Source organism: Oratosquilla oratoria, unplaced genomic scaffold, assembly GCF_046742065.1.
Source record: "Oratosquilla oratoria isolate Oo_2021 unplaced genomic scaffold, ASM4674206v1 SCAFFOLD65, whole genome shotgun sequence".
NCBI lineage: Eukaryota > Metazoa > Arthropoda > Malacostraca > Stomatopoda > Squillidae > Oratosquilla > Oratosquilla oratoria.
In genome coordinates this window covers 29915-54886 of record NW_027467729.1, presented here as the reverse complement: position 1 = coordinate 54886, position 24972 = coordinate 29915, and the positions used below count along the sequence as shown (strand labels likewise).

The 24972-nt window shown below is 38.4% G+C and overlaps 1 protein-coding gene across 12 annotated transcripts in view; it reads left to right on the top strand.

Annotated features, from left to right (window-relative positions):
* LOC143023829 (Y+L amino acid transporter 2-like) overlaps positions 1 to 24972 on the top strand; it is a 213211-nt gene that overhangs the window by 176188 nt on the left and 12051 nt on the right. For 4 of the 12 annotated variants that reach the window (XM_076182453.1, XM_076182452.1, XM_076182454.1 and 1 more), the window contains 4 exons: positions 8235 to 8435; positions 8778 to 8816; positions 8971 to 9029; positions 9260 to 10633. In XM_076182453.1, the coding sequence (XP_076038568.1) occupies positions 8235 to 8435; positions 8778 to 8816; positions 8971 to 9029; positions 9260 to 9338 (378 nt within the window). In that variant the 3' untranslated portion in view covers positions 9339 to 10633. Of the gene's footprint in view, positions 1 to 8234; positions 8436 to 8541; positions 9030 to 9259; positions 10634 to 24972 lie in introns of those variants that run through there. The other 8 variants (XR_012966219.1, XR_012966220.1, XR_012966221.1 and 5 more) reach the window with 8 other exon arrangements.

The following is a 24972-nucleotide window of genomic DNA, read 5'->3' as shown; positions in this document are numbered from 1 at the left end:
ATTACTTGTTCCTTTTTCAAAGATGAGAGTAACACCAATGTATTTGTCAATACTCATTGGAGGACACTGCAGATCTGCATAGCTTATTGGAGTACCAAGTTCTTTGAGGCTAGTCATAGGTTTATGATCACAACACGCAGGCTGCTTGTCAGGTCCAGGAAACTTCTGAGACACCAGGCCAGGTCAATTGCTATAGCTGTATTTGGTTATGTTACAGATACATATGTATATAATATGCATTGCATTAGTGGTATTATGGTTACCAGATTTTAATGTTTTTAAGTTTGTTGTCAGATATAAAATGTAATGGTCCTTAGAATTGGTTTAAGTGAAAATTAAAACAGTATATATATATATTTTTTGTGTGCTTAAGCAATCTATATTTCTTAAAAGAACATTTACACTTAATGTGCATCATATGAGGGTTTCCATGTAGATGCCTGGAATTTTTTTTCTATCTCCAAGGATGATGAATTGCCCTTTTTATCAGCAGAGTTCATGAGGCTTGGAACAAATACATTGGCTTTCTCTGATGTATTTACTAGTTGTATTTACCTAGTTGTATCATACAGGAAGGGAGCTATGCTTGTGGTGACCCATCTTTGTATCTTTCAGCATCAAGTTTTTTCTTAAAATCTTGAATAGTGTTTGCACACACTGTTTCTTTTTTCTAGATTAATCCAGATATAGCACTCTGTGTGGGAAGCTATTTTTATTTTTCAGATCTCTTTTGTCCTCTTGTTTTTCCATTGTCACTTTTTAGTAAATCATTCCTATTAAGGATTTCCATTCCTTTCATGATTCTATAGATAGTAAGTAGTTCACCTCTTTCTCTTCTCTGCTCCAGTGTTGGTAGTTCCAATTTGGATAATCTTTGTTCGTATGTTAATTTGGAAAGAGCTGGTGCCAACTTTGTCATTGCTCTCTGTATTCTTTCTAATTTCTTTATATTCTTTTTAGTACTGGGTGTCCATAGTGTCGTTGCATATTCCAGTTTTGGTCTTATTAATGTAACTAATATTTTTTTAATCTTGTCTTCATCCAAATAGTCAAATGCCACTTTCATTGACCTTAATAGGTTGAAGGTTTCTCTGACTATTTTTGATATGTTTGTCTGGTGTGTCTTTGCTGATTATTACTCCAAAGTCTCTTTCCGAGTTCACTTTTTTTATTTCTTCTTCACCAATTTCATAATTTTTTGATATTTTGTTTTTACTTTTTCCAAACTCCATTATACTACATTTCTTGATATTGAAGTTCACTTCCCACTTTTGTGTCCAGGCCTGATTGTAATGATTCACAATCCTCCTCTGTTCTTACTTTCTTTAGTATTTTTGCATTGTCTGCGAAGAAATTCATATAACACTCCACTTCTTCATCCATGTTGTTTATATATATGGCAAACATGATTGGAGCCAGCACTAGCCCTTGCGGTGTAAGGCCAGGAATTTTGAAGGAATATTGTTTTCGTAATTGCGTTTTATCATTTTTTTTTTAGGGTTGACTTGAGAGTCTAAGTGCATGGATGTCGTGATGGTTTTATTCAACCAAGAAGCAGACAAAGGAGGAAATAGGGCCTTGATAGATCAAGAATTTATTTTGTTCTGTGTCTACCCATCAAGATGTGTTACCAAAAGGGCTTTACCATAACCATAGTGAAGAAAAACATACAATAGGAAGAGGTAGCTATGAATATTTCAACTGATCTAGAATAATAGCTCACCATAACTTTGCCCACCCATGACGTCACTAAGACGCATTTGGATGGAGGCGTAAACTAGGACCATTAGCTTTAAGAGGATTAGGAAAAACTCCCAACTTTCAGTTCAGGATTCCACCAGAGGAATAGTTTAGGGAGAGATTGTAACAGCTAGGGGTTGTGTTGAGAAGCAAAATGAAGTTTTACGAAATAGTACGAGAGGGGAGGTTTGTAGTTTTACGCATGGATGCGAACACATACGCCCATCTCGGTTTCTTGTGCACAGCTAAAATTAGTCTGATGCCCGAATTACCCCCGTGAACAGGTATGTCAATGTGTTCTGTAAGATTAATGGGATTAAGTGACGATATGTGAAAATTATATATATATTGAAGACATAGTAGATAGACATTAATATTAAGTGTTTAGATGAGTCTGATGCCCAAATTACCCCCGTTAACAGGGTGAAAAACGGGGTTAGAGGAGTGTGAATACAAACACGTTACACTTGTTGCGTGGAAGGGGTACTCAAAGGTGTTATACATATGTTCATTAGCTACTAGGGGGAAATACTTAGTACAATTCTGGATGTGATCGTTCTCAAGTAAGGATACAGTGTATTGTAAACACTCATATGGTGGCCAGAAGGTTGGAGCATAAGAATCACGCCTACCCACGCACCCGTGACCTACTTATGGTGCCCATACGCATTGGCCCATAGTCTCCATAACTGCGTCATTAACTACCTAGTATGTTCAGGTTATTAAGCCTAGGCCATTGTAGTTGTTGGACAGGACCAACATATATATACATATATTTTTCATACTGTATGGACCACAATTTATTGTCTAGTGGAGAAAACCACAATATACCCTTTTATTTTTTTATATATTTTTCTACAGTTTGATAATCAATGCATAGAAAACCTACACTTCTATTCTTTCATTATCCAACTTGGACATCACTATTGTAGTGTCACGGAAGGCCTTTCGCTACCCAGAACCAACCCCGAATGACCTGAGGAAAGGGGACGGAATTAGACGGGATTAATGAGGAGCAGTTTCCATCTTTGATCATATATATCCATATAGGCGATTGGGTGGTGGCAGCATATACCTTTAAGTCATCAGGCTTAATTTCATAATTCCCAAATTGTTCTTATACAGGTATCTTTGATCATTCCCATTGGAGGTGCTTTTGGTTAAACACTAGTCTGTCGAGGCGCCACTAACATCTTGTCCTTCCACCCCCCCTCAGTGGTAAGTCCTTAATAAATATCGTTTGAGACGCTGCATTCCGCGACAGCACAACAGAGGGACACCACTTATAATTTCTTACAATTTCAAAGTGGGCAGAGTATTTTAGGGAGTTGCTAAATGTGAAGGAGGATAGGGAGGGAAAGGTAGCTGCAGTGGGAAGCACTAAGAAAATGAGAGTGATGAGTGAGGAAAATGGAGGAGAAATAGGGAAGGATGAAGTGAAAGCAGCTGTTAAGATGATGAGAGCGGGTAAGACACCTGGATTGGATGGATGCCATTAAGAATGTCTGAAGAAAGGAAGTACAGTTATGGTGGACTGGTTGGTGAGGTTATTTAATGTTTGTTTAAGAGAAGGTAGAGTGCCGGAGGACTGGAGGAGTGCCTGTATAGTTCCGCTTTACAAAGGAAAGGGGGACAAGTGTGAGTGTAGTAGTTACAGAGGGATCAGCTTGTTGAGTGTAGTTGGGAAGGTTTATGGGAGGGTCTTGATTGAGAGGATTAGGAGAAGAACAGAGGGAGTAATTAGTGAGGAATAGTGTGGTTTTAGGACAGGTAGAGGTTGTGTAGATCAGATTTTTGTGGTAAGACAGATATGTGAGAAAGCTATAGGAAAAGGTAAGGATGTTTTTTGGGCTTTTATGGATTTGGAAAAGGCTTATGACAGGGTAGACAGGAAGGCACAGTGGGAGGCACTGCAGATATATGGGATAGGAGGAAAGCTGTTAAGAGCAGTCAAGAGTTTTTATGAGAGTAGTAGAGCTTGCATTAGGATTAGAAATGGAGAGAGTGAATGGTTTGAGGTAAAGGTGGGACTTCCTCAGGGATGTGTTATGTCGCCCTGGCTGTTCAATCTTTACATGGATGGGGTGATGCGAGAGGTGAATACAAGGGTAGTGGGTCAGGGGTTGGAGATGATTAAAGAAAATGGAGAAAAGTGGGAGGTGAGCCAGTTGTTGTTTGCTGATGACACTGCCCTTTTAGCAGGATCAGAGGAGGGATTGAGGAAGTTAGTGACAGAGTTTGAGAAGGTGTGTGAAAGAAGGAAGCTGAAGATCAATGTGGGCAAAAGTAAGGTGATGAGATGTACAAGGGGAGAGAGTGACAGTAGGCTGGAAGTGAGCATTAAGGGTGAGGAACTGGAGGAAGTGGATAGTTTCAGATACTTGGGTGCGAATGTGACAGGATAGGGAGGAGTGGGGGAGGAGGTAGAATGTAGATTGAGAGAAGCGTGTAAATGCCTTGGTGGATTAAAAAGTGTAATGAGAAATAGACATCTGAGAATGGATGCTAAGAGGAGGTTATATGAAGGAGTGATTGTGCCAACAGCAATGTATGGGGTAGAAACATGGAACATATGAGAGGAAGAGAGAAGGAGTTTGAATGTGTTTGAGATGAAATGTCTGAGAAGTATGATAGTGGTTACTAGGCTAGATAGAATGAGAAATGAGGAGGTGAGGAGGAGAACAGGGGTGGAGAGGGAGCTGGGAGATAGGGTTGATGAAAGAGTATTAGGATGGTTTGGACACATGGAAAGAATGAGTGAAGAAAGATTAGAAAAAGAAGTGTGGAAGGCGGAGGTGGAGGGAGTGAACATGGGGGGGCGTCCTAGGATAAGATGGATGGATGGGGTGAAAAGGGTCTTACAAAAGAGAGGAATGTCTGTAGAGGAAGGACGGGAGAGGACAGAAGATAGAGGTGAATGGAGAAGGGTTGTGTATAGATGAGGCTGTGATGCATGAGGGGGAGTGGGTGGGGGATAGGGGTTGAGGAAGTATGTATGAGAAAAAAATTTGACGCAGCCCGAAGGGATTTCTCCCCATCGTCTCATCTCCTGCATGAAGTGGCCTTGCTGTGGATGTGCTGTGTCTTGTGACACTGCTTCTGACTCAGGGCAGTGGACAGGATGCAGGGATGACCCATCATCCAGGAGGGGCCAAGATAGGAGGGTGGAGGGGAGTGGAATATATGGGAAATGAAATGGGTGGGAGTGATTTCTATGCCTTTTTCTTTTTGGCTACCCCCTGTGTAAGGGGGAAAAAGCCTTTGGTATATGTATGTATGTACTACCCTCATTTTTCTCCCAGTCAGGAAGTCTTCCATCCATTCCAATAATTTACCTCTGATGCCACCTATTGATTCTATTTTTCTTATTAATTTCTTGTGTGGTACCTGTTAGTGGTGAGATTGATAGGAAGGATTGGACTACAACAATGGGGCCCACCACAATGAATGGGGGTGGGGTAGAGTGGCTGTAGGTATATCTTCGATTACAGCCATTACGGGGGTTATTCTGGGTGATGAGCATATGTTGCAGATATAGTTGAAGCACACCTTGGGCTCCATCATTAAATTCTGTACATAGTATCTGGGCATGTAAAATTGAAAAGAATATTTTTTATGGCAAGCTTGACTTGATAGTCAACACATTTGTTTCTTGGGCAACTTTGTGTGGTTACTGGCACTAATAGAGCTGACTATGAAGTACATGCTGGCCCCCATTATTTCCTGACTTTTGCAAAGTACAAAAGGTTAAAAGTTGCTGGTTCCAGAGATGAGACACACAAACAGACTAGAGGTGTAGCACAGGAGATCATCTCATCCTTTTTTTTTTCTTTTTTTTTCCCTTCTTCTTATTGAAGGATACTACAAAGTTGAAGGGTTTCCCAGAGTGCCGAGATCTTTGGGACCAATCATAGTTGTGTGGTTGTAACACTCAAATTATGTGTAAGGTTCAGGAGAATCCAGAGATGTAATCCACACGAGTTTCACCTTGAAATTATCATCCAGGAGAATGCATTAGCAGTCTCCACTCGATTTGAAATGCTCAGTGCCTTTAAGATGTCTAAAGAACTGTTGGATACCTTTAAATGTGAAAGCACCTGTGGAATGTATAGGAGAGCATCTAAAATTGAAGAAGGTTGTGGTGTTGCATGAGAAACTGGATGACATAGAGATGAGTTGTGATGTCAGATTAGTTAGGACATGGGCCTATACAGAACTCTGAAATGGTGAACTAAAGCCCTGTTGAAAAGCTAGGAGAGTTATGTCGGACATCGTTGAGGATGTCGAAGGCTGTTTCAGTATGAATGGTTTCAGACCTATCTACTGAGTTCTGAAGAAACTCTGCTCCAATTCTGTGATCCAATTGAGCTCTGTCTAGCTCCAATTCTGTGATCCAATTGAGCTCTGTCTAAACAGTTAATGAAAAACTAGTGTCAGATGTGGAGGGGCATAGAGCTTACTGGGACAAGTACTTTGAATACTGTAGTTGTACACTGCTGACCTTCTGACTAACCAGCTTCCCCTGGCAGTTGTTCAATTGACTGTGGATAATCCAAAGATAGATGAAACTCGTTTCTTCCTTGGAAGGTTAGATAGGCAGTGATTAAATTAAAAGGGTCAAAAGATGACTGGTGTCTTCAACATCAACACAAGTTAATGAAAGCTGGAAGTGAGGCTATGATCTATGGATTTCATATGGTGCTGTCTGCCAGTTGGCAGTCAGATACCATTTTCTCTTGTAAATATATGGAATAAAAAAAAGGGACTGATGGAACTGCAATAATTGCCACAGTGTTATTCAGTGCAGGGTAAGGTGCTTACCTCACTGTTGCTAGCACAGGTTTGCTCACCTTTGATAGAGTTTAAGAAGTGTGAGCAGTCTGGGCTCAAGCCCAGTACAGACGCTCCTCTACTTACGTTCATTCGTTTTACGTTTTTTCGATTTTACGTTTGAACTGACGGTAAAAAAAATTTGTAAAAAAGAATTTTTTGAGTGAATTTTTTAGTTTACCGCGCTCTCCGTAGTTCAAACGATACTTGCGCACGACGCTGCATCCATTGTTTACATTGCGCAGACGACAAACTGAAAATGCCTTGCCTCCTCCTCCTCCCCCTCCTCCTCCACCATCTCAATTTATGTTGCTTGAATTTAATCTATTTGAAATTAATGTTATTATTTTACAATGTTATGTGTTTAATTAATTATTTAGGGGTGTTTTATAAGATACGGTAATAGAATTTACCGATGTATAGTACAGTAACAACTTACGTTCATTTTCAACTTACGTTCGGCCGTTCGGAACGTAACTAAAACGTAAGTGTAGGAGCATCTGTAAATCAAAAACTGAATGGATCTTAATGTTTCATGTTCCTGTGAAGTGCCAACATGAATTTCAACAGTAGTTGCATGAAGACCTATATTGATCTCAAGAAGGCATTTGATTCAATATGTTGTTAGGTACTCTGGGAAATTTTGCAGATTCTTGAAATTCATGAGAGGATTATTTGACATGATGTCTGGCCTGTACTCTTTACAGAGTGCTTTGTGGTGTGCCTGGCTTCTTTCTTATCAATTTAGGAGTGAGATGTTAGTGAAGCCTTACTCCAGTGCTTTTAAACACCTGCATATACTGGATATTAGGCAGTTATTGATCAGCGTCATTACAAAGCATTCATTGGCAATACTAAATTTGTCAATCTTGTCTTTGTTGGTCATTAGAGATCCTGGTTGCAAAGGGAGATGAGACCAGAGGTGAGAGTCTCTAAGTCCAGTCATTTGGGGGCTTATTGGATGATAAATTTCAGTTTATCTATGCATGTTTCTAGGGTATTTAGGTTTTGGAAAGCTTTGCATACCTTATGTAATGTATGCAGTGGGTCATATCAGAAAATACTTCGAAGGCTTGGCATAACTCATGGTATCATGGACTTGCTCAGTTAGTGTATGGTGCTGTCAATATAGTGCATGAGGATTAGGATCCAAATATTTAAATAGATAATACTTCCTGTTTTGTTGTTTGAGTGTGAAACTTGAACACTGAATGATGACTTCAGAAGTCACCTCAATGTCATTTGTACAAAGCATTGCCAGATAATCATTGGGGATATTATTGGAATGACTTTGTATTAAACCAGTGATTTCTCCATGAAACTCGGTCAAAGCCTGTTACTAGAATAATTCATGAAGAGCATCTTTAGCTCTATGGGCATGTGGCATACTTCTCTGATGTTGATCCCACTCATAGGATTGCCTCTATAAGAGACAATCTCTAGTGGAGGAGACTAAGGGGATAGCCACAGAACACTTGGTTGTGGCAAATCCATTCTTGTCAATAGCTGTTTGTAATGGGAAGGGTGCCTGCATTGGGCTTTCCTAGGTAAAACCATAGGGAGTTGTGTGAGCATGTGAATGAGGCTACTTGCCTCCTGGTGTATGTTCCCATATGATAAATTTATGTACTGCTAACATATTTTGTAAATATTTTATTTTTCAGTTGTTTGGAAATAGAATACTAGGTGCAGCAGCATGGATCATGCCCTTTTTTGTGGCCTGCTCAACATTTGGAAGTCTTAATGGAGGGATTTTTGCATCTTCACGTCTCTTCTTTGTTGGTGCCAGAGAAGGCCACCTTCCTCAAGTGCTCTCTCTCATCAATATACACAAGTATACACCTGTACCCTCCTTGATTTTCCTGGTAATTATCCTCAAATTCATAAATAATCATAGTTTGATTTTAGGCACTGCATAAAGATATTCTGAAAGTCCAATTTTGACATAACTGAATTACTCTAATTTTTCAGGAAGCTCGTAATTGAACTGGCTGTAAGTCAGATAAACATTTTTATTTTGCCCAAATAAACTTTAACACATTCTATAAGTGACATTTTAACATTTAAGTGTTACTCTGTAATCTTAATTTGGTAACTGCAGAAATCTTTATTCATCTGAAGGTGGGGCTCTGGTCTAGGGTCTCAGATAAATAAATGCTCACTAGGACATTTGCTCATCCCCATTAATAGACAAATATTCACCCTAGATATGCAGAAAAAGGACAAATACTCACCCTCACCAGAAGGTGAGCAATATATGTAGGGTAACAAAATTATTGACCATGGACATTTGTTAATTTGATACATTTCTTGTGTGTTGATGGAAATTACTAAGAATAGTAGATTTATAAGATTGTACTGTTATGTCTATGTATTAAAAATGAGCATCGAGTTCATCAGGTGGCAGCGTCATCAGTGGTCATCTTCATGCAAGGGCTTCCTGACAAGACAGGGAAACAGTAAGTTTGCATGTTTATTTCTAGGAACTGCAAAAGTGCAATGCAAGTCTACAAAAAGTATTAGTTCTAACTTATTTCTTACAAAATCAGCAATTCAAATATTAAAATGTAAGAAAAAAGCCCTATATAAGATATATAATTTCCTGAGCTAATGTTAGTTGTACTTATATCCATTGTCACAACACATCAATAAAGAAATAAATTGATAATACTAATGATCTTAATTTCAGATTGCAAACCCAAGATCATCCTCTGAACACAGTTATGAACTTGATGCCAAGAGAAAGGAAGTTACTTGGTTGCGTATGAACATGAAAACATAGGATACAACTCAGGCCATGCTGGCACAAAACTTACTTGATGTAATAGCCAAACTAGGATGACTGGATATTTGCAAGTGTGATTTGAGGTGCCAGAAATAAGGCACTGTACCCAAAAATCCAGAGACTGTTGATGAGTTAATTATTGAAGGTGTGTGGTGTACTGATAGTAGCTTTGAGAATTGTCCCTTTGTGATGTATGACAATGACAAAGATTTCAATAGCTCCTATCCTATTTACATTAAATGAACAGTTGAAGCATTTATCCATTTCAAGCATGTGATTTATGAAGTGGATAACTTCTTATGTGTCCTAGAAGATTAGGAAGTTATATGTGACACCTGCAAGAGTGGTGCATTCATATATATCTTGTTTATATGGTTATATATCTGCCAAGAATATGAATTTTAATATGAAGAGATGCTACAAACAACTCTTGACAAGTGGATATCAATATGTTTGTTCTAATACACAATGTCATTTTTCACTTCTCATAACATCAGAAGAATGAGACTTAGCAACCTGTACCATGAATCTGAAGTGAGGTAGTGCAGTGGCATTTTAGATGGTCTAGCATTTATATCATTGGGTCAGGATAGAGAAGGTGCCCCAGGTGGCTGCACAAATTTGTTGATTATATTGATACAACTTGTAGTTGTTGGTACATGCCAACTCAAATTGGGTAGGTCTCACTCCTTTTCTCAATAGAGAATTAGAATGTTCTACAGACAACTTTACCAACAACATTTGTGGGCCACAAACATCTTTAATGTTTGGATCTGCATGAATTTACATTAAAGGGACTTACCATTGGAGGGACAAATATCTCAGTATCTCAAAGGTCAGGTTTCCATGTAATGGGTGAAGATTTTTTTTTTTTTTTTTCAGAATTAGAGAAGTCTGTAGTTTATGCACACATTTTACATGATGGCAAGCACACTTCAAGAACTACAGGATACTACAGGATATTGCATAAATTATGACAAACAACTGTATTACAATATATGTGATCATTTCTTTGTCAATGTAGCCTATATGTATGTGCTACACTTTGACGTTTTTAGATGAAAGTACTACTATGTAACAGTACTGTAATGTGTATGGGTGGCATAATTGTAAGTATGCAGGCCTTGCATCCAAATTTTTCTCTGATTCCTAGCAGGGTTTTTACCAATCCCAACAGTCTAAATGCATAGGGCAGAAGTAACAACTAAGATTGCAGCTACATACCCTCTGGCATATGTTCCTCACCTGTACTGTATGTGATGATAATATTAATACAAATTTAAATGTTTATTTTGTGCCTTTTCTAAGTGTAGTAATGTTAGGGTGAGTGTGTCCAGTTGTTATTAGGGTGAAATATTGTCCAATTTTGCAGTTGGGGTGAGCCTTTGCTCTACATCACTTGTCTGAATGATACTTGCAATTGATCAAGAACACTTTCAGACTGGAGTTACTCTTTCATATGGCAAAGAAAGACATCTATCTATATACCAAAATATTTTTCCCCCTTATAAGGGAGGTAGCCAAAGTCAAAGGCATGTACCTACTCCCACCCATTCCAGTCTTATCCACCACCCTTTCTCCCCTCTCAACTTAGGTCCTCATGGATGACACGGGTCATCCCTATATCCTGCCCACTGCCCTGGGACAGAAGCAATGTAGCAAGACACAGTACATCCAAAGCAAGGCCACTTCACTTAATTGGCAACCCAACCTCTCCATCCCCTCATGTAGAACAAGAGAAGATGGGGAGAAATACCTTTGGACTGCATCAAATATCATTCACACATAACCCCCCCTCCATCCCCTGTACCTTCTTTCCTTGCATAAAAGTATCATCTGTACACACTCTCCACCCATCCTTGTCTCCTGCCTCTCCTTTCCTTGCTCAACGGACATTTCTCTCTTGCTCAACACCCTTTTCACCCCATCACACGCCGACCACGGAACCATCAACACCTTCATCGTCGCTGGGCCCCAAAGAAGAGGATAAACGATGAAAAAGGAAACCTGGTTTGTATTGTAGGGGAGGGGAGAAATCATGAGTGTCTGAAATGGATGCTAAGAGTAGACTGTATTTACCTAGTTTTACCTAGTTGTATTTTGCGGGAAGGGGAGCTATGCTCGTGATGTCCCGCCTTTGTATCTTGCAGTGTCTAGTTTGTTTTTAAACTCATGAATGGTTCTTGCGCATACTATTTCATTGTCCAGTTTGTTCCATGTATGAAGGAGTGATTGTGCCAACAGCACTATATGGGGCAGAAACATGGAACATAAGAGAGGAAGAGAGAAGGAGTTTGAATGTGTTTGAGATGAGGTGTCTGAGAAGTATGATGGGGGTTACTAGGCTAGATAGAGTGAGAAATGAGGAGGTGAGGAGGAGAACAGGGGTGGAAAGGGAGCTGGGAGATAGGGTTGATGAAAGAGTATTAGGATGGTTTGGACACATGGAAAGAATGAGTGAAGAAAGACTAGTAAAAGAGGTATGGAAAAGCAGATGTGGAGGGAGTGAACATGAGGGGACGTCCTAGGATGAGGTGGATGGATGGGGTGAAGGGGGCTTTGGGGAAGAGGGGAATGTCTGTTGAGGAAGGACGGGAGAGGACAGAAGACAGGGGTGAATGGAGAATGGTTGTATATGGATGATGTTGTGATGCATGAGGTGGAATGGATGGGGGAATGGGGGGTGAGGTAGTGTGTGTGAGTAAAATTTGACGCAGCCCGAAGGGATTTCTCCCCGTCTTCTCCTTTTATGCATGGGGGGACGGAGAGGGTGGGTAGCCGATTTAATGAAGTGGCCTTGCTGTGGATGTGCTGTGTCTTGCGACACTTTCTGACCCAGGGCAGTGGACAAGGTGCAGGGATGACCCATCATCCAGGAGGTGCTAAGATGAGAGGGAGGGTGGAGGGGTGTGGAGTGTATTCAGGGATGGAATGGGTGGGAATGATTTTATGCCTTTTCCTTTTTGGCTACCTCCCTTGTAAGGGGGAAAAAGCCTAAGTATATGTATGTATTTATGCTAGTTAAATGTGTTAAGACATAATTAGCAAAAAATGAAGGAAAATAATGAAATGTCTGATTCGAAAGACAACTGCAAATCAGAGCCATCTGGTGACATCATGCCAAACCTCGATGTAAACAAAGATTACCACACTCATACGACCATTCGACAATATCACAAAGATGCTTTTTCTGGATTTAGTAAGTACAAAAGCAGGAGTTTAAGTCGTATCTTAGAGATAGGGAAATGAGCAAAAATAGGATACGGTGGGAAAATGAAATTATGGACTTAATAAACGAAATTGTTGGACTAATGGATTGCTTAGCGCAAGCAAACTTTGAGATTTCCGACCTGAGGAAAACTAACTTGGATCTAAGAAATGAGAGTAAGGAAATGAAAAAGGATATAAGAGAGCTGAAGAGTGATAATGAAAAGAAGAGAATTAACCTCTATACTCCGGGGCACATCGCACGTCTGTCAGCATTAGCTGCCCGATGTGCAATGTTGCGTTATAATAATCGCATTATAAAAAATAAAGTCGGTGCTCAATCGTTCGTTCTCTTTCACCTGTGAATTTTGATAACCATAGAAAATATGATGAAGCCAGCTTAGAGAGAATGGAGGTTACGTAGGTACGACTACAATAAATATAATCAAGACGCCGACGTTGGCATCATCGTGTACCCAATTGCTCCTCATGACGCCTATGTAGGCGTCACCGTATGGAAGTGATTAATGATACTACCAATAGTGAAAACTTAAAAAAGAGGTAAACCACAAAAAACAAGAAATGACTGAAAAAATTGATGAGAACTTAGGTGAAGAAAATATCCAAAAGATTAAGAAATTGAAGGAAAACATTGAAAATAAAGAAATTGTTTTCAAAGAAATAGTCCAACAACAATTGCAGGAAAATGCAAAAGACACAATCATCCAAGTAATTAATGAAAAAGCAAATCGGGTCAGAGACACAGTGGATAGGAAAATACAGGTAAACGTCGACTTACGATGGCCGCGACTTACGATTGTTCGACTTTACGATGACAACGACGACGATATGATATATTTAACCCCTTCCATACGGTGCCGCACACGTAGGCGTCATGAGGAGTAAGTGGATTCGCGACGCTGCCATATCGGCGTCTTGATTATATTTATTGTAGTCGCCCCTGTGTTTTTACATTCTCTCAAATGTGCCCTGAATCCCATTCTCTGTGGTTTTCAAAATTCGCGGGTGAAAGAGAGAACGATCGATATAAGCGGTGACTATATCTTATGATGCTAGTATTATTACGACACGTCGTACGGCTGGCATTGGCTGCTGCCCGCGAGATTTAAGTTCCGTACTGAAAATACATATTATGGTGTTTGAATATGGTAAAAAGGATAAAAATAATTAAATAAACTACTGTACATGTTTAACAGGCTATATTCAGTATCTCTGGTGGTTAATATACAGGTAGGCTAGGTACAGTGACCACGGAACAGAGTGATACACAAATTGGGGATCGACTTACGATGGAATCGTCTTACGATGGCTCTATCGAAACTTAATGCCATCGTAAGTCGACGTTTACCTGTATATATATATATATATATATATATATATATATATATATATATATATATACAGTATATACTATATAGATAGATAGATACAGACATACATATACCAAAGGTCTTTTCCCCCTTACAAGGGAAGTAGCAAAAAAAAAAAAAAAAAGACATAAAATCCCCTCCCACCCATTCCATTCCCACTATACTCCCATTCACCCACCTCCCTCCCTCCCTCCCTCCCTCTTATCTTGGCTCCTCCTGGATTTTATGGATGAGAAAAATGAGGACATAAGCTTTTGCTATTACAATCAGCAAAAAAAAGTTTATACTAGTATTTTTTATATAATCAACACATAAGTGAGTGCCGTATTTATACACTGTCTGTCAATTGTACATACTTTTCACACTTATGTCTTAAATAAGAAATACTAGCATAAAGAACCTTTTTTTTTTTTACTGATTCTAATAGCCAAAAATTGTGCCTTCATTTATCTTATATATACAGATAAACGTCGACTTACGATGGCCGCGACTTACGATTGTTCGACTTTACGATGACGACGACGACGACGATATGATAATTTAACCCCTTCCATACGGTGCCGCACACGTAGGCGTCATGAGGAGCAAGTGGATTCGCGACGCTGCCATATCGGCGTCTTGATTATATTTATTGTAGTCGCCCCTGTGTTTTTACATTCTCACAAATGTGCCCTAAATCCCATTCTCTGTGGTTTTCAAAATTCGCGGGTGAAAGAGAGAACGATCGATATAAGCGGTGACTATATTTTATGATGCGAGTATTATTACGTCACGTCATACGGCTGGCATTGGCTGCTGCCCGCGAGATTTAAGTATCGTATTGTAAATACATATTATAGTGTTTGAATATAGTAAAAAGGATAAAAATAATTAAATAAACTACTGTACATGTTTAATAGGCTATATTCAGTATCTCTGGTGGTTAATATACAGGTAAGCTAGGTACAGTGACCACGGAACAGAGTGATACACAAATTGGGGATCGACCTACGATGAAATCGTCTTACGATGGCTCTATCGAAACCTAATGCCATCGTAAGTCGACGTTTACCTGTATATGGACTAAAAGAAAAACATGGTTTGGCGAGGTACATGAGAGAAAAAGAAGAAAAAGAGACAGCAATAGCAATCCTAAAAGAAATTCAGGAGGGAGCCCAAGATGCATGTAAAGATGTTGATGAAACATATAGGATCAGTCACTATTCTAAGGATAGAAATTGACCTCGAAAGATAAAACAAAGATCACAGATGGTAGCAGAAGACATATTTGAAAAAGTAGGTGACTTGGCAAGGAGTGGAAAGTACAATAAGATATGGATAAAAAGAGAAATGAGTATTGAAGAATTAGAAAAAGAAAAGACACTAAGAGATGAAGTAAAGGGAAAAAATGTGAAGAGAACAGAAACAGAAAGCAAGGAATTCCATTGGAGAGTAATCAACAGGAAACTGAGGAAATGATACATCAGAATGGGCAAACCAAAGATAGAAAAAAAATGGAGAAAGAAGAAAATTGAAAGTGGCCTATACTAACATCGATTGATTAATTTCAGGACAGAATGAACTTAATGATTACCTGCTAGAAGAAAAACCAGACATAATGGGAATTGTGGAGACTAAACTAAGGGGTGAATTACCATCCACCAATGTTGGACATGGACTATACAATTACTGGATTAAAAACAGAGACAAGAAACAGGGAGGAGGAATCATGTTCTTGGCCAAGAAAAACTTGAATGTGACAAAAATTGCAGAGGGCAAAGGTAATGTAAAACTGATCATGATAAAAGTCGAAGACAAGAACATGAAAAGTAGAAAGTTTGTGGTGACTTATGTGCCCCCAAAAACAAACACTTGGAAAGAGAATGAGCATACGAAAATGCTAGAAGATACAAGGCAATCATTAAATGAGATACTAATGGTCAGGGGTAATCTTGTAATTATGGGGGACTTCAATTGCAAAGAAATTTGTTGGGGAAACATGACAGTGCAAGGAGATGACTTGTGGGGTAATGTACTACTGGATATGACCATGGAATACACAGTGACCCAGTGGGTCATTGAAAACACCAGATACAGAAATAACGAGGAGCTGTCGAAACTAGATTTAATATTTACAACAGAACCTGAAATTGTGGATAAAATCTAATACAAGACACCAATTGGAAAAAGTGACCATATACTCATTGAAACTGAACTAAAGGAAGAAATATACATGGAGAGAAATGAAAAGCATAGGAAAGGAAGATTGATGTACAACAAAATGGACTTTGCAAAACTAAAGAAATTCTTCCAGAATGCAAACTGGGAAAATTTTTACATGGATAAGACAAAAATGGAAGAGAAATGGAATATCTTGATGGATAATTACAATGAAGGGGTAAATAGGCATGTACCAAGACAGAAACAAGATTGTACATTTAATGCTGATTCAACAAAAGATGCAGTGAGGCAAAAGACAGAAGGGACAGAGCTTGGAAAAGGTGGAGAAAAGATGAAAAACCTGGAAAATGGCAAGTTTATATAAACTATAGAAATGAGTATGTTAAAGTGAGAAGAGAGGAAAAAAGGAACCATGAAAAGGATATTATATATAAATGCAAAGAACAACCCAAGCTATTCTATCGATATGTGAATGGTAACTTAAAAACAAACAGGAAATGGTGAAACTATGCCAAGGGAATATAGAATACACAGAAGAATTAGAAAATGGCTGAATTCATGAATAATCACTTCAAATCTGTCTTCACTAGAGAGAAAGCACAATATTGGGACGAAGGTAATGAAAGGCGATCTCCCCCCCATGAGCAAGATAACAATAACACAAAAAGAAATATTGGAACACCTATCAAACCTTGATGTCAGGAAATCACATGGCCCGGATGGAATTGCAAATTGGATTCTAAAAGAATGCAAAGAAGAACTAACAGACAAAATACATAACATAATAAATTGCTCACTCAAAGAAGGAAAAATACCAAAAGACTGGAAAAATGCTAACATTGTACCAATATATAAAGGAGGAAACAAGGAAGAACCAACTAACTATAGGCCAGTCTCACTAACAAGCACTATAGCCAAAATTTGTGAGAAAATCATCAAAATAGATGGGTAAAACACCTGGAAGACAACAATATAATAAACCCAAGACAATTTGGGTTCAGACAAGGAAGATCATGTACCACAAACATAATATGTTTCAACTCAAGATTGATAGACATAGTGCAAGAAAGGAATTGATGGGCTGATGGTGCCTTCCTGGACTAACAAAGAGCCTTTGACAGAGTACCAAAAAAAAAAAAAAAAAAAAAAAAAAAAAATGGAACATAGAAGAGGGATACAAGGGAACCTAGTAAAATGGATTGAGGACCTCCTGATTGGTAGAAAGATGAGAGTAATGCTCAGAGAAAAATATTCAGATTGGAAAGAGGTGATCAGTAGAGTACCGCAAGGATCTGTATTGGCTCCAATAATGTTTGCTATTTATGTGAATGACATGGATGATGTGAAATGTTACATGAACTTCTTTGCAGATGACGCCAAACTGTTAAGGAGAGTAAAAACCAAAAAGGATTGTGAAGCACTGCAGGAAGACCTGAATAAGGTATGGAACTGGAGTCAGAATTGGAAAGTAGACTTCAACATTAAGAAGTGTAGCATAATGGAGTTTGGAAAAAGCAAAAAGAGAATATCAGGACAATATAAAATTGGAACCAAGGAGGTAAAGGAGAGATACAAAAAAGATTTGGGTGTAATTATCTCAAGCGACTTGTCCTATGACAGACAAATAAACAAAATTGTTGGAGAATCCTACAACTTGCTAAGATCAATAAAAGTGTCATTTACATATTTGGACGAAGAAAAAAAAAAAAAAAAAAAAAAAAAAAAAAAAAAAAAATTGGTCACCCAGTACCCAAAAGAATATAAAGAAAATAGAAGAATCCAGAGAGCAGCAACAAAAATGGCACCTGCACTTGCAAACTTTTCATGTGAGGAGAGATTGGCTTAACTGGAGTTACCGACTGGAGCAAAGAAGAGAGGTGACCTACTGACCATCTACAGAATCATGAAAGGCACAGAAATACTTGATAGAGAGGACTTGTTAAACTGGGACAAGAGAAGCACAAGTGGACATGGAAAGAAAATAAAAAAACATAGCTACAGAAGAGATTTGAAGAAAATCAGTTTTCCACATAGAGTGGTGGACACTTGGAACAAACTGGACAATGAAATAGTGTGTACAAAAACCATTCATGAGTTTAAGAGCAAACTAGATGCTGCGAGATACAAAGGTGGGACACCATGAGCGTAGTTCCCCTTCCCGCAAAATACAACTAGGTAAATCCATCCATCTCATCCTCGGTCATCCCCACAAGTTCACACCCTCCACCTCTGCCCTCCATATCTCTTTTACTAGTTTTTCATCACGTATTCTTTCCATGTGTCCAAACCATCTCAATAATCTTTTATCAGCCCTATCTGCCATCTCCTTTTCCACTCCCACTCTCCTCACCTCCACATTTCTCACTCTATCCAATCTAGTAATCCCTACCATACTTCTTAGACATTTCATCTAAAAATATTTAAATTTCTCAATGCTTCCCTTAAATTCCAAGTCTCTGCCTTATACATTGCTGTTGGTGCAATCACCTTCGTACAATCTCCTCTTTGCATCCATTCCCAGATGCCTATTTCTCATAAAAAAATTTAATCCTCCAAGGTATTTAATTGCTTCGCTCAGTCTACTGTTTACCTCTACCTCCCTCTCCTGCCACATGTGACCCCAAAAGATGTCCACTTCCTCCAGCCTCTCTCATTTAAGACTTATGTCTAACTCATTGCCATCCTCTACCCTTGTATATTTTATCATCTTACTTTTACCCACATTTACCTTCAACTTTCTCCCATCACATACCTTCCCAAACTCCATCAGTAACTCCCTTAATCCCCCTTCTGACCCTGCCACAAGTCCATTGTCATCAGCAAACAACAACTGGCTCACCTCCCACTTTTCTCCATTTTCTTTAACCACTTTGGTATAATGACGCCCACGTAGGTGTCATGAGGTGCGACTAGGTACACGAGGATGCTGGTGTCAGCATCTTGATTATATATATATTTTTTGCAGTTGTAGATGAGTTACCCCCCAGATTCTGTGAAATGGTTTGATCACATTTTCTGTCTTTATTATTACTCAGAGTAAAAGAGAACAATACAGCAGTGACTTTATATTTTTTATAATATGAGTAGTGTGATGAATTGTATTTTTTGGTAGCTGATGCTGCATGTGAGAATTTGAGTCGTACTGAAGTGGTTTACTATTTTCAGTCCCCTCCCCATTATCCTTGCTTTTACCTCTTATACCACCCCATCCATGTACACATTGAACAGCCATGGTGACATGACACATCCCTGATGCAGTCCCACTTTTACCACAAACCACTCGCTCTCTCCATTTCCCATTCTAACAAAGGATCAACTACTCTTGTAAAAACTCTTGACTGCCTTTAACAGCTCTCCTACTATCCCACATATCTGCAAAACCTCCCACAGTGCCTTCATGTCTACCTTGTCAGAAGCCTTTTACAAATCTGTAAAGGGCCAAAAAACATCCTTACCTTTTCCCAAATCTTTCTCGCATATCTTCCTTACCACAATAATTTGATCTATGTAACCTCTACCTGTCCTAAACCCACACTGTTCCTCACTTAATCCTCTCAATTAAAACCCTCCCATAAGCGTTCCCAACTACACTCAATAATCTGATCCCTCTGAAACTACTATACAGGAGTCCCTCAAATAATGCGGGGGTTAGGTTCCTGAAATTACCGCGTATGACCAAATCCGCGTATGCTGACTTTCCATATTAAATACCGAGAACCATATGTATTTACCTAGTTGTATTTTACGGGAAGGGGAGCTATGCTCGTGGTGTCCCGTCTTCATATCTCATTTTATCTAAACTATTTTGAAAATTATGTATTGTTTTTGCACACACCACTTTCTCATCTAACTTGTTCCAACTGTCTATTACTCTGTGAGGAAAGCTGTTCTTTTTCACATCTCTTCTATAGCTGTCTTTCTTAATTTTCTTTCCGTGTCCTCTTGTATTTCTATCATCCCATTTTATCAGATTCTCTCTATCAATACTTTCTATGATTTTCATGATTCTGTAAATAGCTATCAAATCTCCTCTCTTCTTTCCTCTAGTGTCTGTAGTTCAAGTTTTGCTAGTCTCTCTTCATATTATAGTTTTGAGAGTGTTGGTACCAATTTTGTAATTGCTCTTTGTATTCTTTCAGGTTTTTTTATACATTTTTTTGTACTTGGTGACCATATCGTTGCTGCATATTCCAATCTTGGTCTTATCAGAGTGATTAGTGTGTGTGTGTGTGTTTACCTAGTTGTATTTTACGGGAAGGGGAGCTATGCTCGTGGTGTCCCGTCTTCATATCTCATTTTATCTAAACTATTTTTAAATTCATGCATTGTTTTTGCACACACCACTTTCTCATCTAACTTGTTCCAACTGTCTATTACTCTATGAGGAAAGCTGTTCTTTTTCAGATCTCTTCTATAGCTGTCTTTTTTTTTTTTTTTTCTTTCTGTGTCCTCTTGTATTTCTATCATCCCATTTGATCAGATTCTCTCTATCAGTAATTTCTATGCCTTTCATGATTCTGTAAATAGCTATCAAATCTCCTCTCTTTGCTCTAGTGTCTGTAGTTCAAGTTTTGCTAGTCTTTCTTCATATGATAGTTTTGAGAGTGTTGGTGCCAATTTTGTAATTGCTCTTTGTATTCTTTCAAGTTTTTTTATACATTTTTTTGCACTTGGTGACCATATCGTTGCTGTATATTCCAATCTTGGTCTTATCAGGGTGATTAGAATTTTCTTCACCATTTCTTCATCCAAGTATGTAAATGCAACTTTGATTGTTCTTATTAAATTATAAGTTTCTCCAAAAATCTTATTTTTATGTTTTTCAGGTGGCATATTGTTCATAACAATGACTCCCAGGTCCCTCTCATTTTCTACTTTTTTTTATTCCTTCTCCCAATTTATATGATCCTGTTATTCTGTTTTTGCTTTTTCCAAATTCCATTATACTACACTTTTTAGTATTGAACTCCATCTCCCACTTCCTACTCCATTCCTGTACTTTATTTAGATCACTCTGTAGTGATTCACAATCTTCCGTGTTCACTTTTTTTAACAGTTTTGCATCATCTGCAAAGAAGCTCATATAACTTTCAATTCCTTCATCCATATCATTAATATATATAGCAAACATTATCAGGGCCAGAACTGTTCCTTGTGGAACACCGCTTATTACTTCATCCCATTTTGAGTGTTTGTCTCTTATCACTACTCTCATTTTTCTTTCTTGCAAAAAGTCTTCCATCCATTTAAGCAGTTTGCCCTGTATTCCTCCTTCAGTTTCTAATTTCTTAATTTCTTATGTGGTACTTTGTCAAAAGCTTTTTTTAGGTCTAGAAATGCACAATCAGCCCATCCATCTCTTTCTTGTATTATATCTATTAGCCTTGAATAGAAACATATCAAATTGGTGACGCATGATCGTCCTTGTCTGAATCCAAATTGCCTTGGATTTAGCACATTGTTTTTTTCTAAATATTTTACCCATCTACTTTTGACAATTCTTTCACATATTTTTGCTATTGTACTTGTTAAGAGAGACTGGTCTGTAGTTGGTAGGGTCTTCTTTATTTCCTCCTTTATATATAGGTACTATATTTGCTTTTTTCTAATCTTCTGGGACTTCTTCTTTCAATGAACTGTTTAGTATGCTATGTATTTTGTCTGCCAGTTCATTCCTGCATTCTTTCAAAATCCAGTTTGCTATTTCATTTGGTCCATGCGATTTTCTGACATCAAGATTACTCAAGTGTTTCAATATTTCATTCTTTGTTACTTCTATTTCTTTCATGGGGGGGGACTCTCTCTTTCCATTTGATCTCTTCAGGTTGTATATTCTCCCTTGTAAACACTGATTTAAAATGTTTTTTCATAATTTCCACCATTTCAATTTCCTCTGTGTATTCAACTCCTCCTTGTCTTAATTTCTCCAAATCTTGTTTGTTTTTCAGTTTGCTGTTTACAAATCTGTAGAATAGTTTTGGTTGATCTTTACATTTTTCTATGACATCTTTTTCATATTTTCTCTTTTCCTGTCTGCACGCTTGTACATATTCATTTCTATAACAAGTATATATTTTCCATGTTTCAGGTCTGTCTTTTTTCGATTTGGTCCAAGCTTTGTCTCTTTTGTCTTTTAACTCCCTACAGCTTTTGTTGTACCAGCATTTTACATATTCTTTTTCTTGTTTTTGTCTTGGGACATACTTTTCCACTCCTTTTTTATAAATTTTTGTCAAAATATTCCATTTCTCTTCCACTGTTGTTTCTTCTTTGTATATTCTTTCCCAGTTTTCTTTTTGAAAGAATTCTCTTATTTTATCAAAGTTTGTTTTTTCATACATCATTCTTCCTTTTCTATATTGTTAATTTCTTTTCATGTATTTTTCCTCATTTACTTCCAGTTCAATCAGTATATGGTCACTTTTACCTATTGGTGTTTTATATTCAATCTTTTCTACTATTCTAGGTTCAGATGTGATTATTAAGTCTAGTCTCGATGGTTCTTCTTCATTTCTATACCTAGTGTTCTCCTTTATCCATTGCGTCATTGTATGGTCAGTAATCATCTCGAGTAGAACATTTCCCCATGAGCCGTCTCCACCCTTTACTGTCATCTCTTCCCAGCAGACTTCTTTGCAATTAAAGTCGCCCATCATAACTATTCTTCCTCCATCTTCCATTATCTTGTTTAGTGTTATTCTTGTGTCTTCTAACATACTTTTATGTTCACTCTCTTCCCACGAGGCTGTTTTTGGGGGCATGTAGTTTATTACAAACTTTCTGCTCTTCTTATCTCTGTCTTCTATTTCTATCATAATCATCTCTACTGTATTCTTTCCATATGTGACACTCACGTTTATATCCTTCTTAGTCAGGAACATAACTACACCCCCTTGTTGTTGTTGTTGTCGTTCCCTAGACTGTCTGTCCGAGCAGTCCCGTCTCCCCAAGGAAGGCCACAGCCGAAACTGGGTTTTCCCACAAATCCTTTATAGAGTGTATGTTGTGTTGTTTGCGTGCATGATTGTGTATAATGCAGTCTTCCATTATGTGTTGTATGGTATGGGGTGAAGTGTTACATCCTGGGCAGCTGTTCACAACACGGTCGTCCAGCCTCTTCTGGTAGCTTAGAAGTGCTGGGTGGTGACCGCATCGCAGTCTGGCCAAGTGGACTCTGTCTACGTGGGAGAGAGGATTCAGAAGGGTGGATATCAGGGGGTCTGGCATGCAGCAGTGTGTTGTCTTTCAGTGTGTTAATGGAGCGGTGAGTGATATGATTATGAATATGTCTCCGGAGGCTGGTATTCGGTGGTTGTGGAGGAAGAGAAGAGAGTATCTGTGTGTAATAAAGGTCTTTGGGTGTAGTTTTAATGTTTCTTGGTGTGTGTGGGTGTTCTGCTATGTAGTGTAGCGGGTGTGATGTGTTTGTGGTGGCTGCAGCAAGTGTTTGTGTGCCTCTCATGTCGAGGTGGTCTTTGACTTTGAGGACTTTTGTTTCATGGTGTAAATGGTCTGTAGGTGATGTATTTGTGCAGCCTGTAATTGTTTTTAGGGCTTTGTTTTGTATGATTTGAAGGGTGTTGTGGTGTGTCTCACTGAGATTAGGAGCCCATGCAGGACTCGCATAATTCATCACTGAGCGTATGCATTGTTTGTATATTGTTATATTAGTTTCTTTGTTTTGTCCAAATGTTGTTCCAGTGATTGACTTAAGTGCGTTAAGTCTAGGTGTGCATTTGTTTTTTATGGTTGTGAGGTGTTGTTTGAAAGACATGGATGTATCGTATGTTACACCAAGAATTTTCGGTGTGTTTGTGTGTGGTATTAGAGTGTTGTTGATGTAGAGATGAGGTATGTATTTGTGTTCTTTTGTCCAGTTGGTGAGAAGTGTTGCTGTAGATTTGGTTGGAGCTATTTTGAGTCTGTGATGAACCATGTGTTGAGTGTGTCAAGGTAAGGCTGGATTATTTCTGCAGCTTTGTCTGTGTTACGATGTGTGCATGTGATTGTTATGTCGTCTGCGTAGGAAGAGACACCCCTTGTTTTATCTCTCTGTTTCTAATCCAATGATTATATGCATTGTGTCCTATGCTGTTGGGTGGTAGTGGACCTTTTAATTTTGTCTCAACAATTCCCATTATGTCCGGATCTTTTTCCTTCAGATACTCATTCAGTTCATTTAGTCCTGTTATTAATCCATCTATATTTGTGTAGGATACTCTTAACTTTCTGTTATTTCCATTGTATTCTCTGTTTCTTTTTTGTTTCTCTCTGTTATGGTCCATTTCTTCAATTTCATATTCACTACTCTCCAGTAGAATTCTTGTTTTTCTGACTCCGTTCTGGTCTCATTTTTTTTCTTTAGCTTCTTTCCTTTTCATTTTTTCCTCCTCTCTTTCCTCTATTCATTTCCCTTTTTATCCATACCTTTTTATAATGTTCACTTGCTGCTAGCTTCCCTGTTTTTGCTAAGATATTCTCTGCTGTTGTTTGTGATCTGAATTTAATCTTAATTGGTCTGGTCTTATCTGTACTATATTTTCCGAGTCTAAATTTCTCTTCAATTTGTTTCATTATTTCAGGTTCATCTTCGAACTAATTCTAGTAATCTACTTTTTCATTTTCCTCCTTGATTCTTGTGGTTCTATCTGGGTTATGTTTCTCTTCCATTCCTGATAAAATTATACATTTCTTTTTGTCTGCTATGTCTCTTACACTTTTCTCTTTAGGATGTGTGCCCCGTGGGGCTACAGGGAGAAGGATGCCTAGTCCCTCTCCCCGTCCCTTTTTTCTCGCCTCTTACGATCCAAGTGGGATACTTGGTGGCAGTATTCTTTTCCCCCACCACAGGGAATTCCC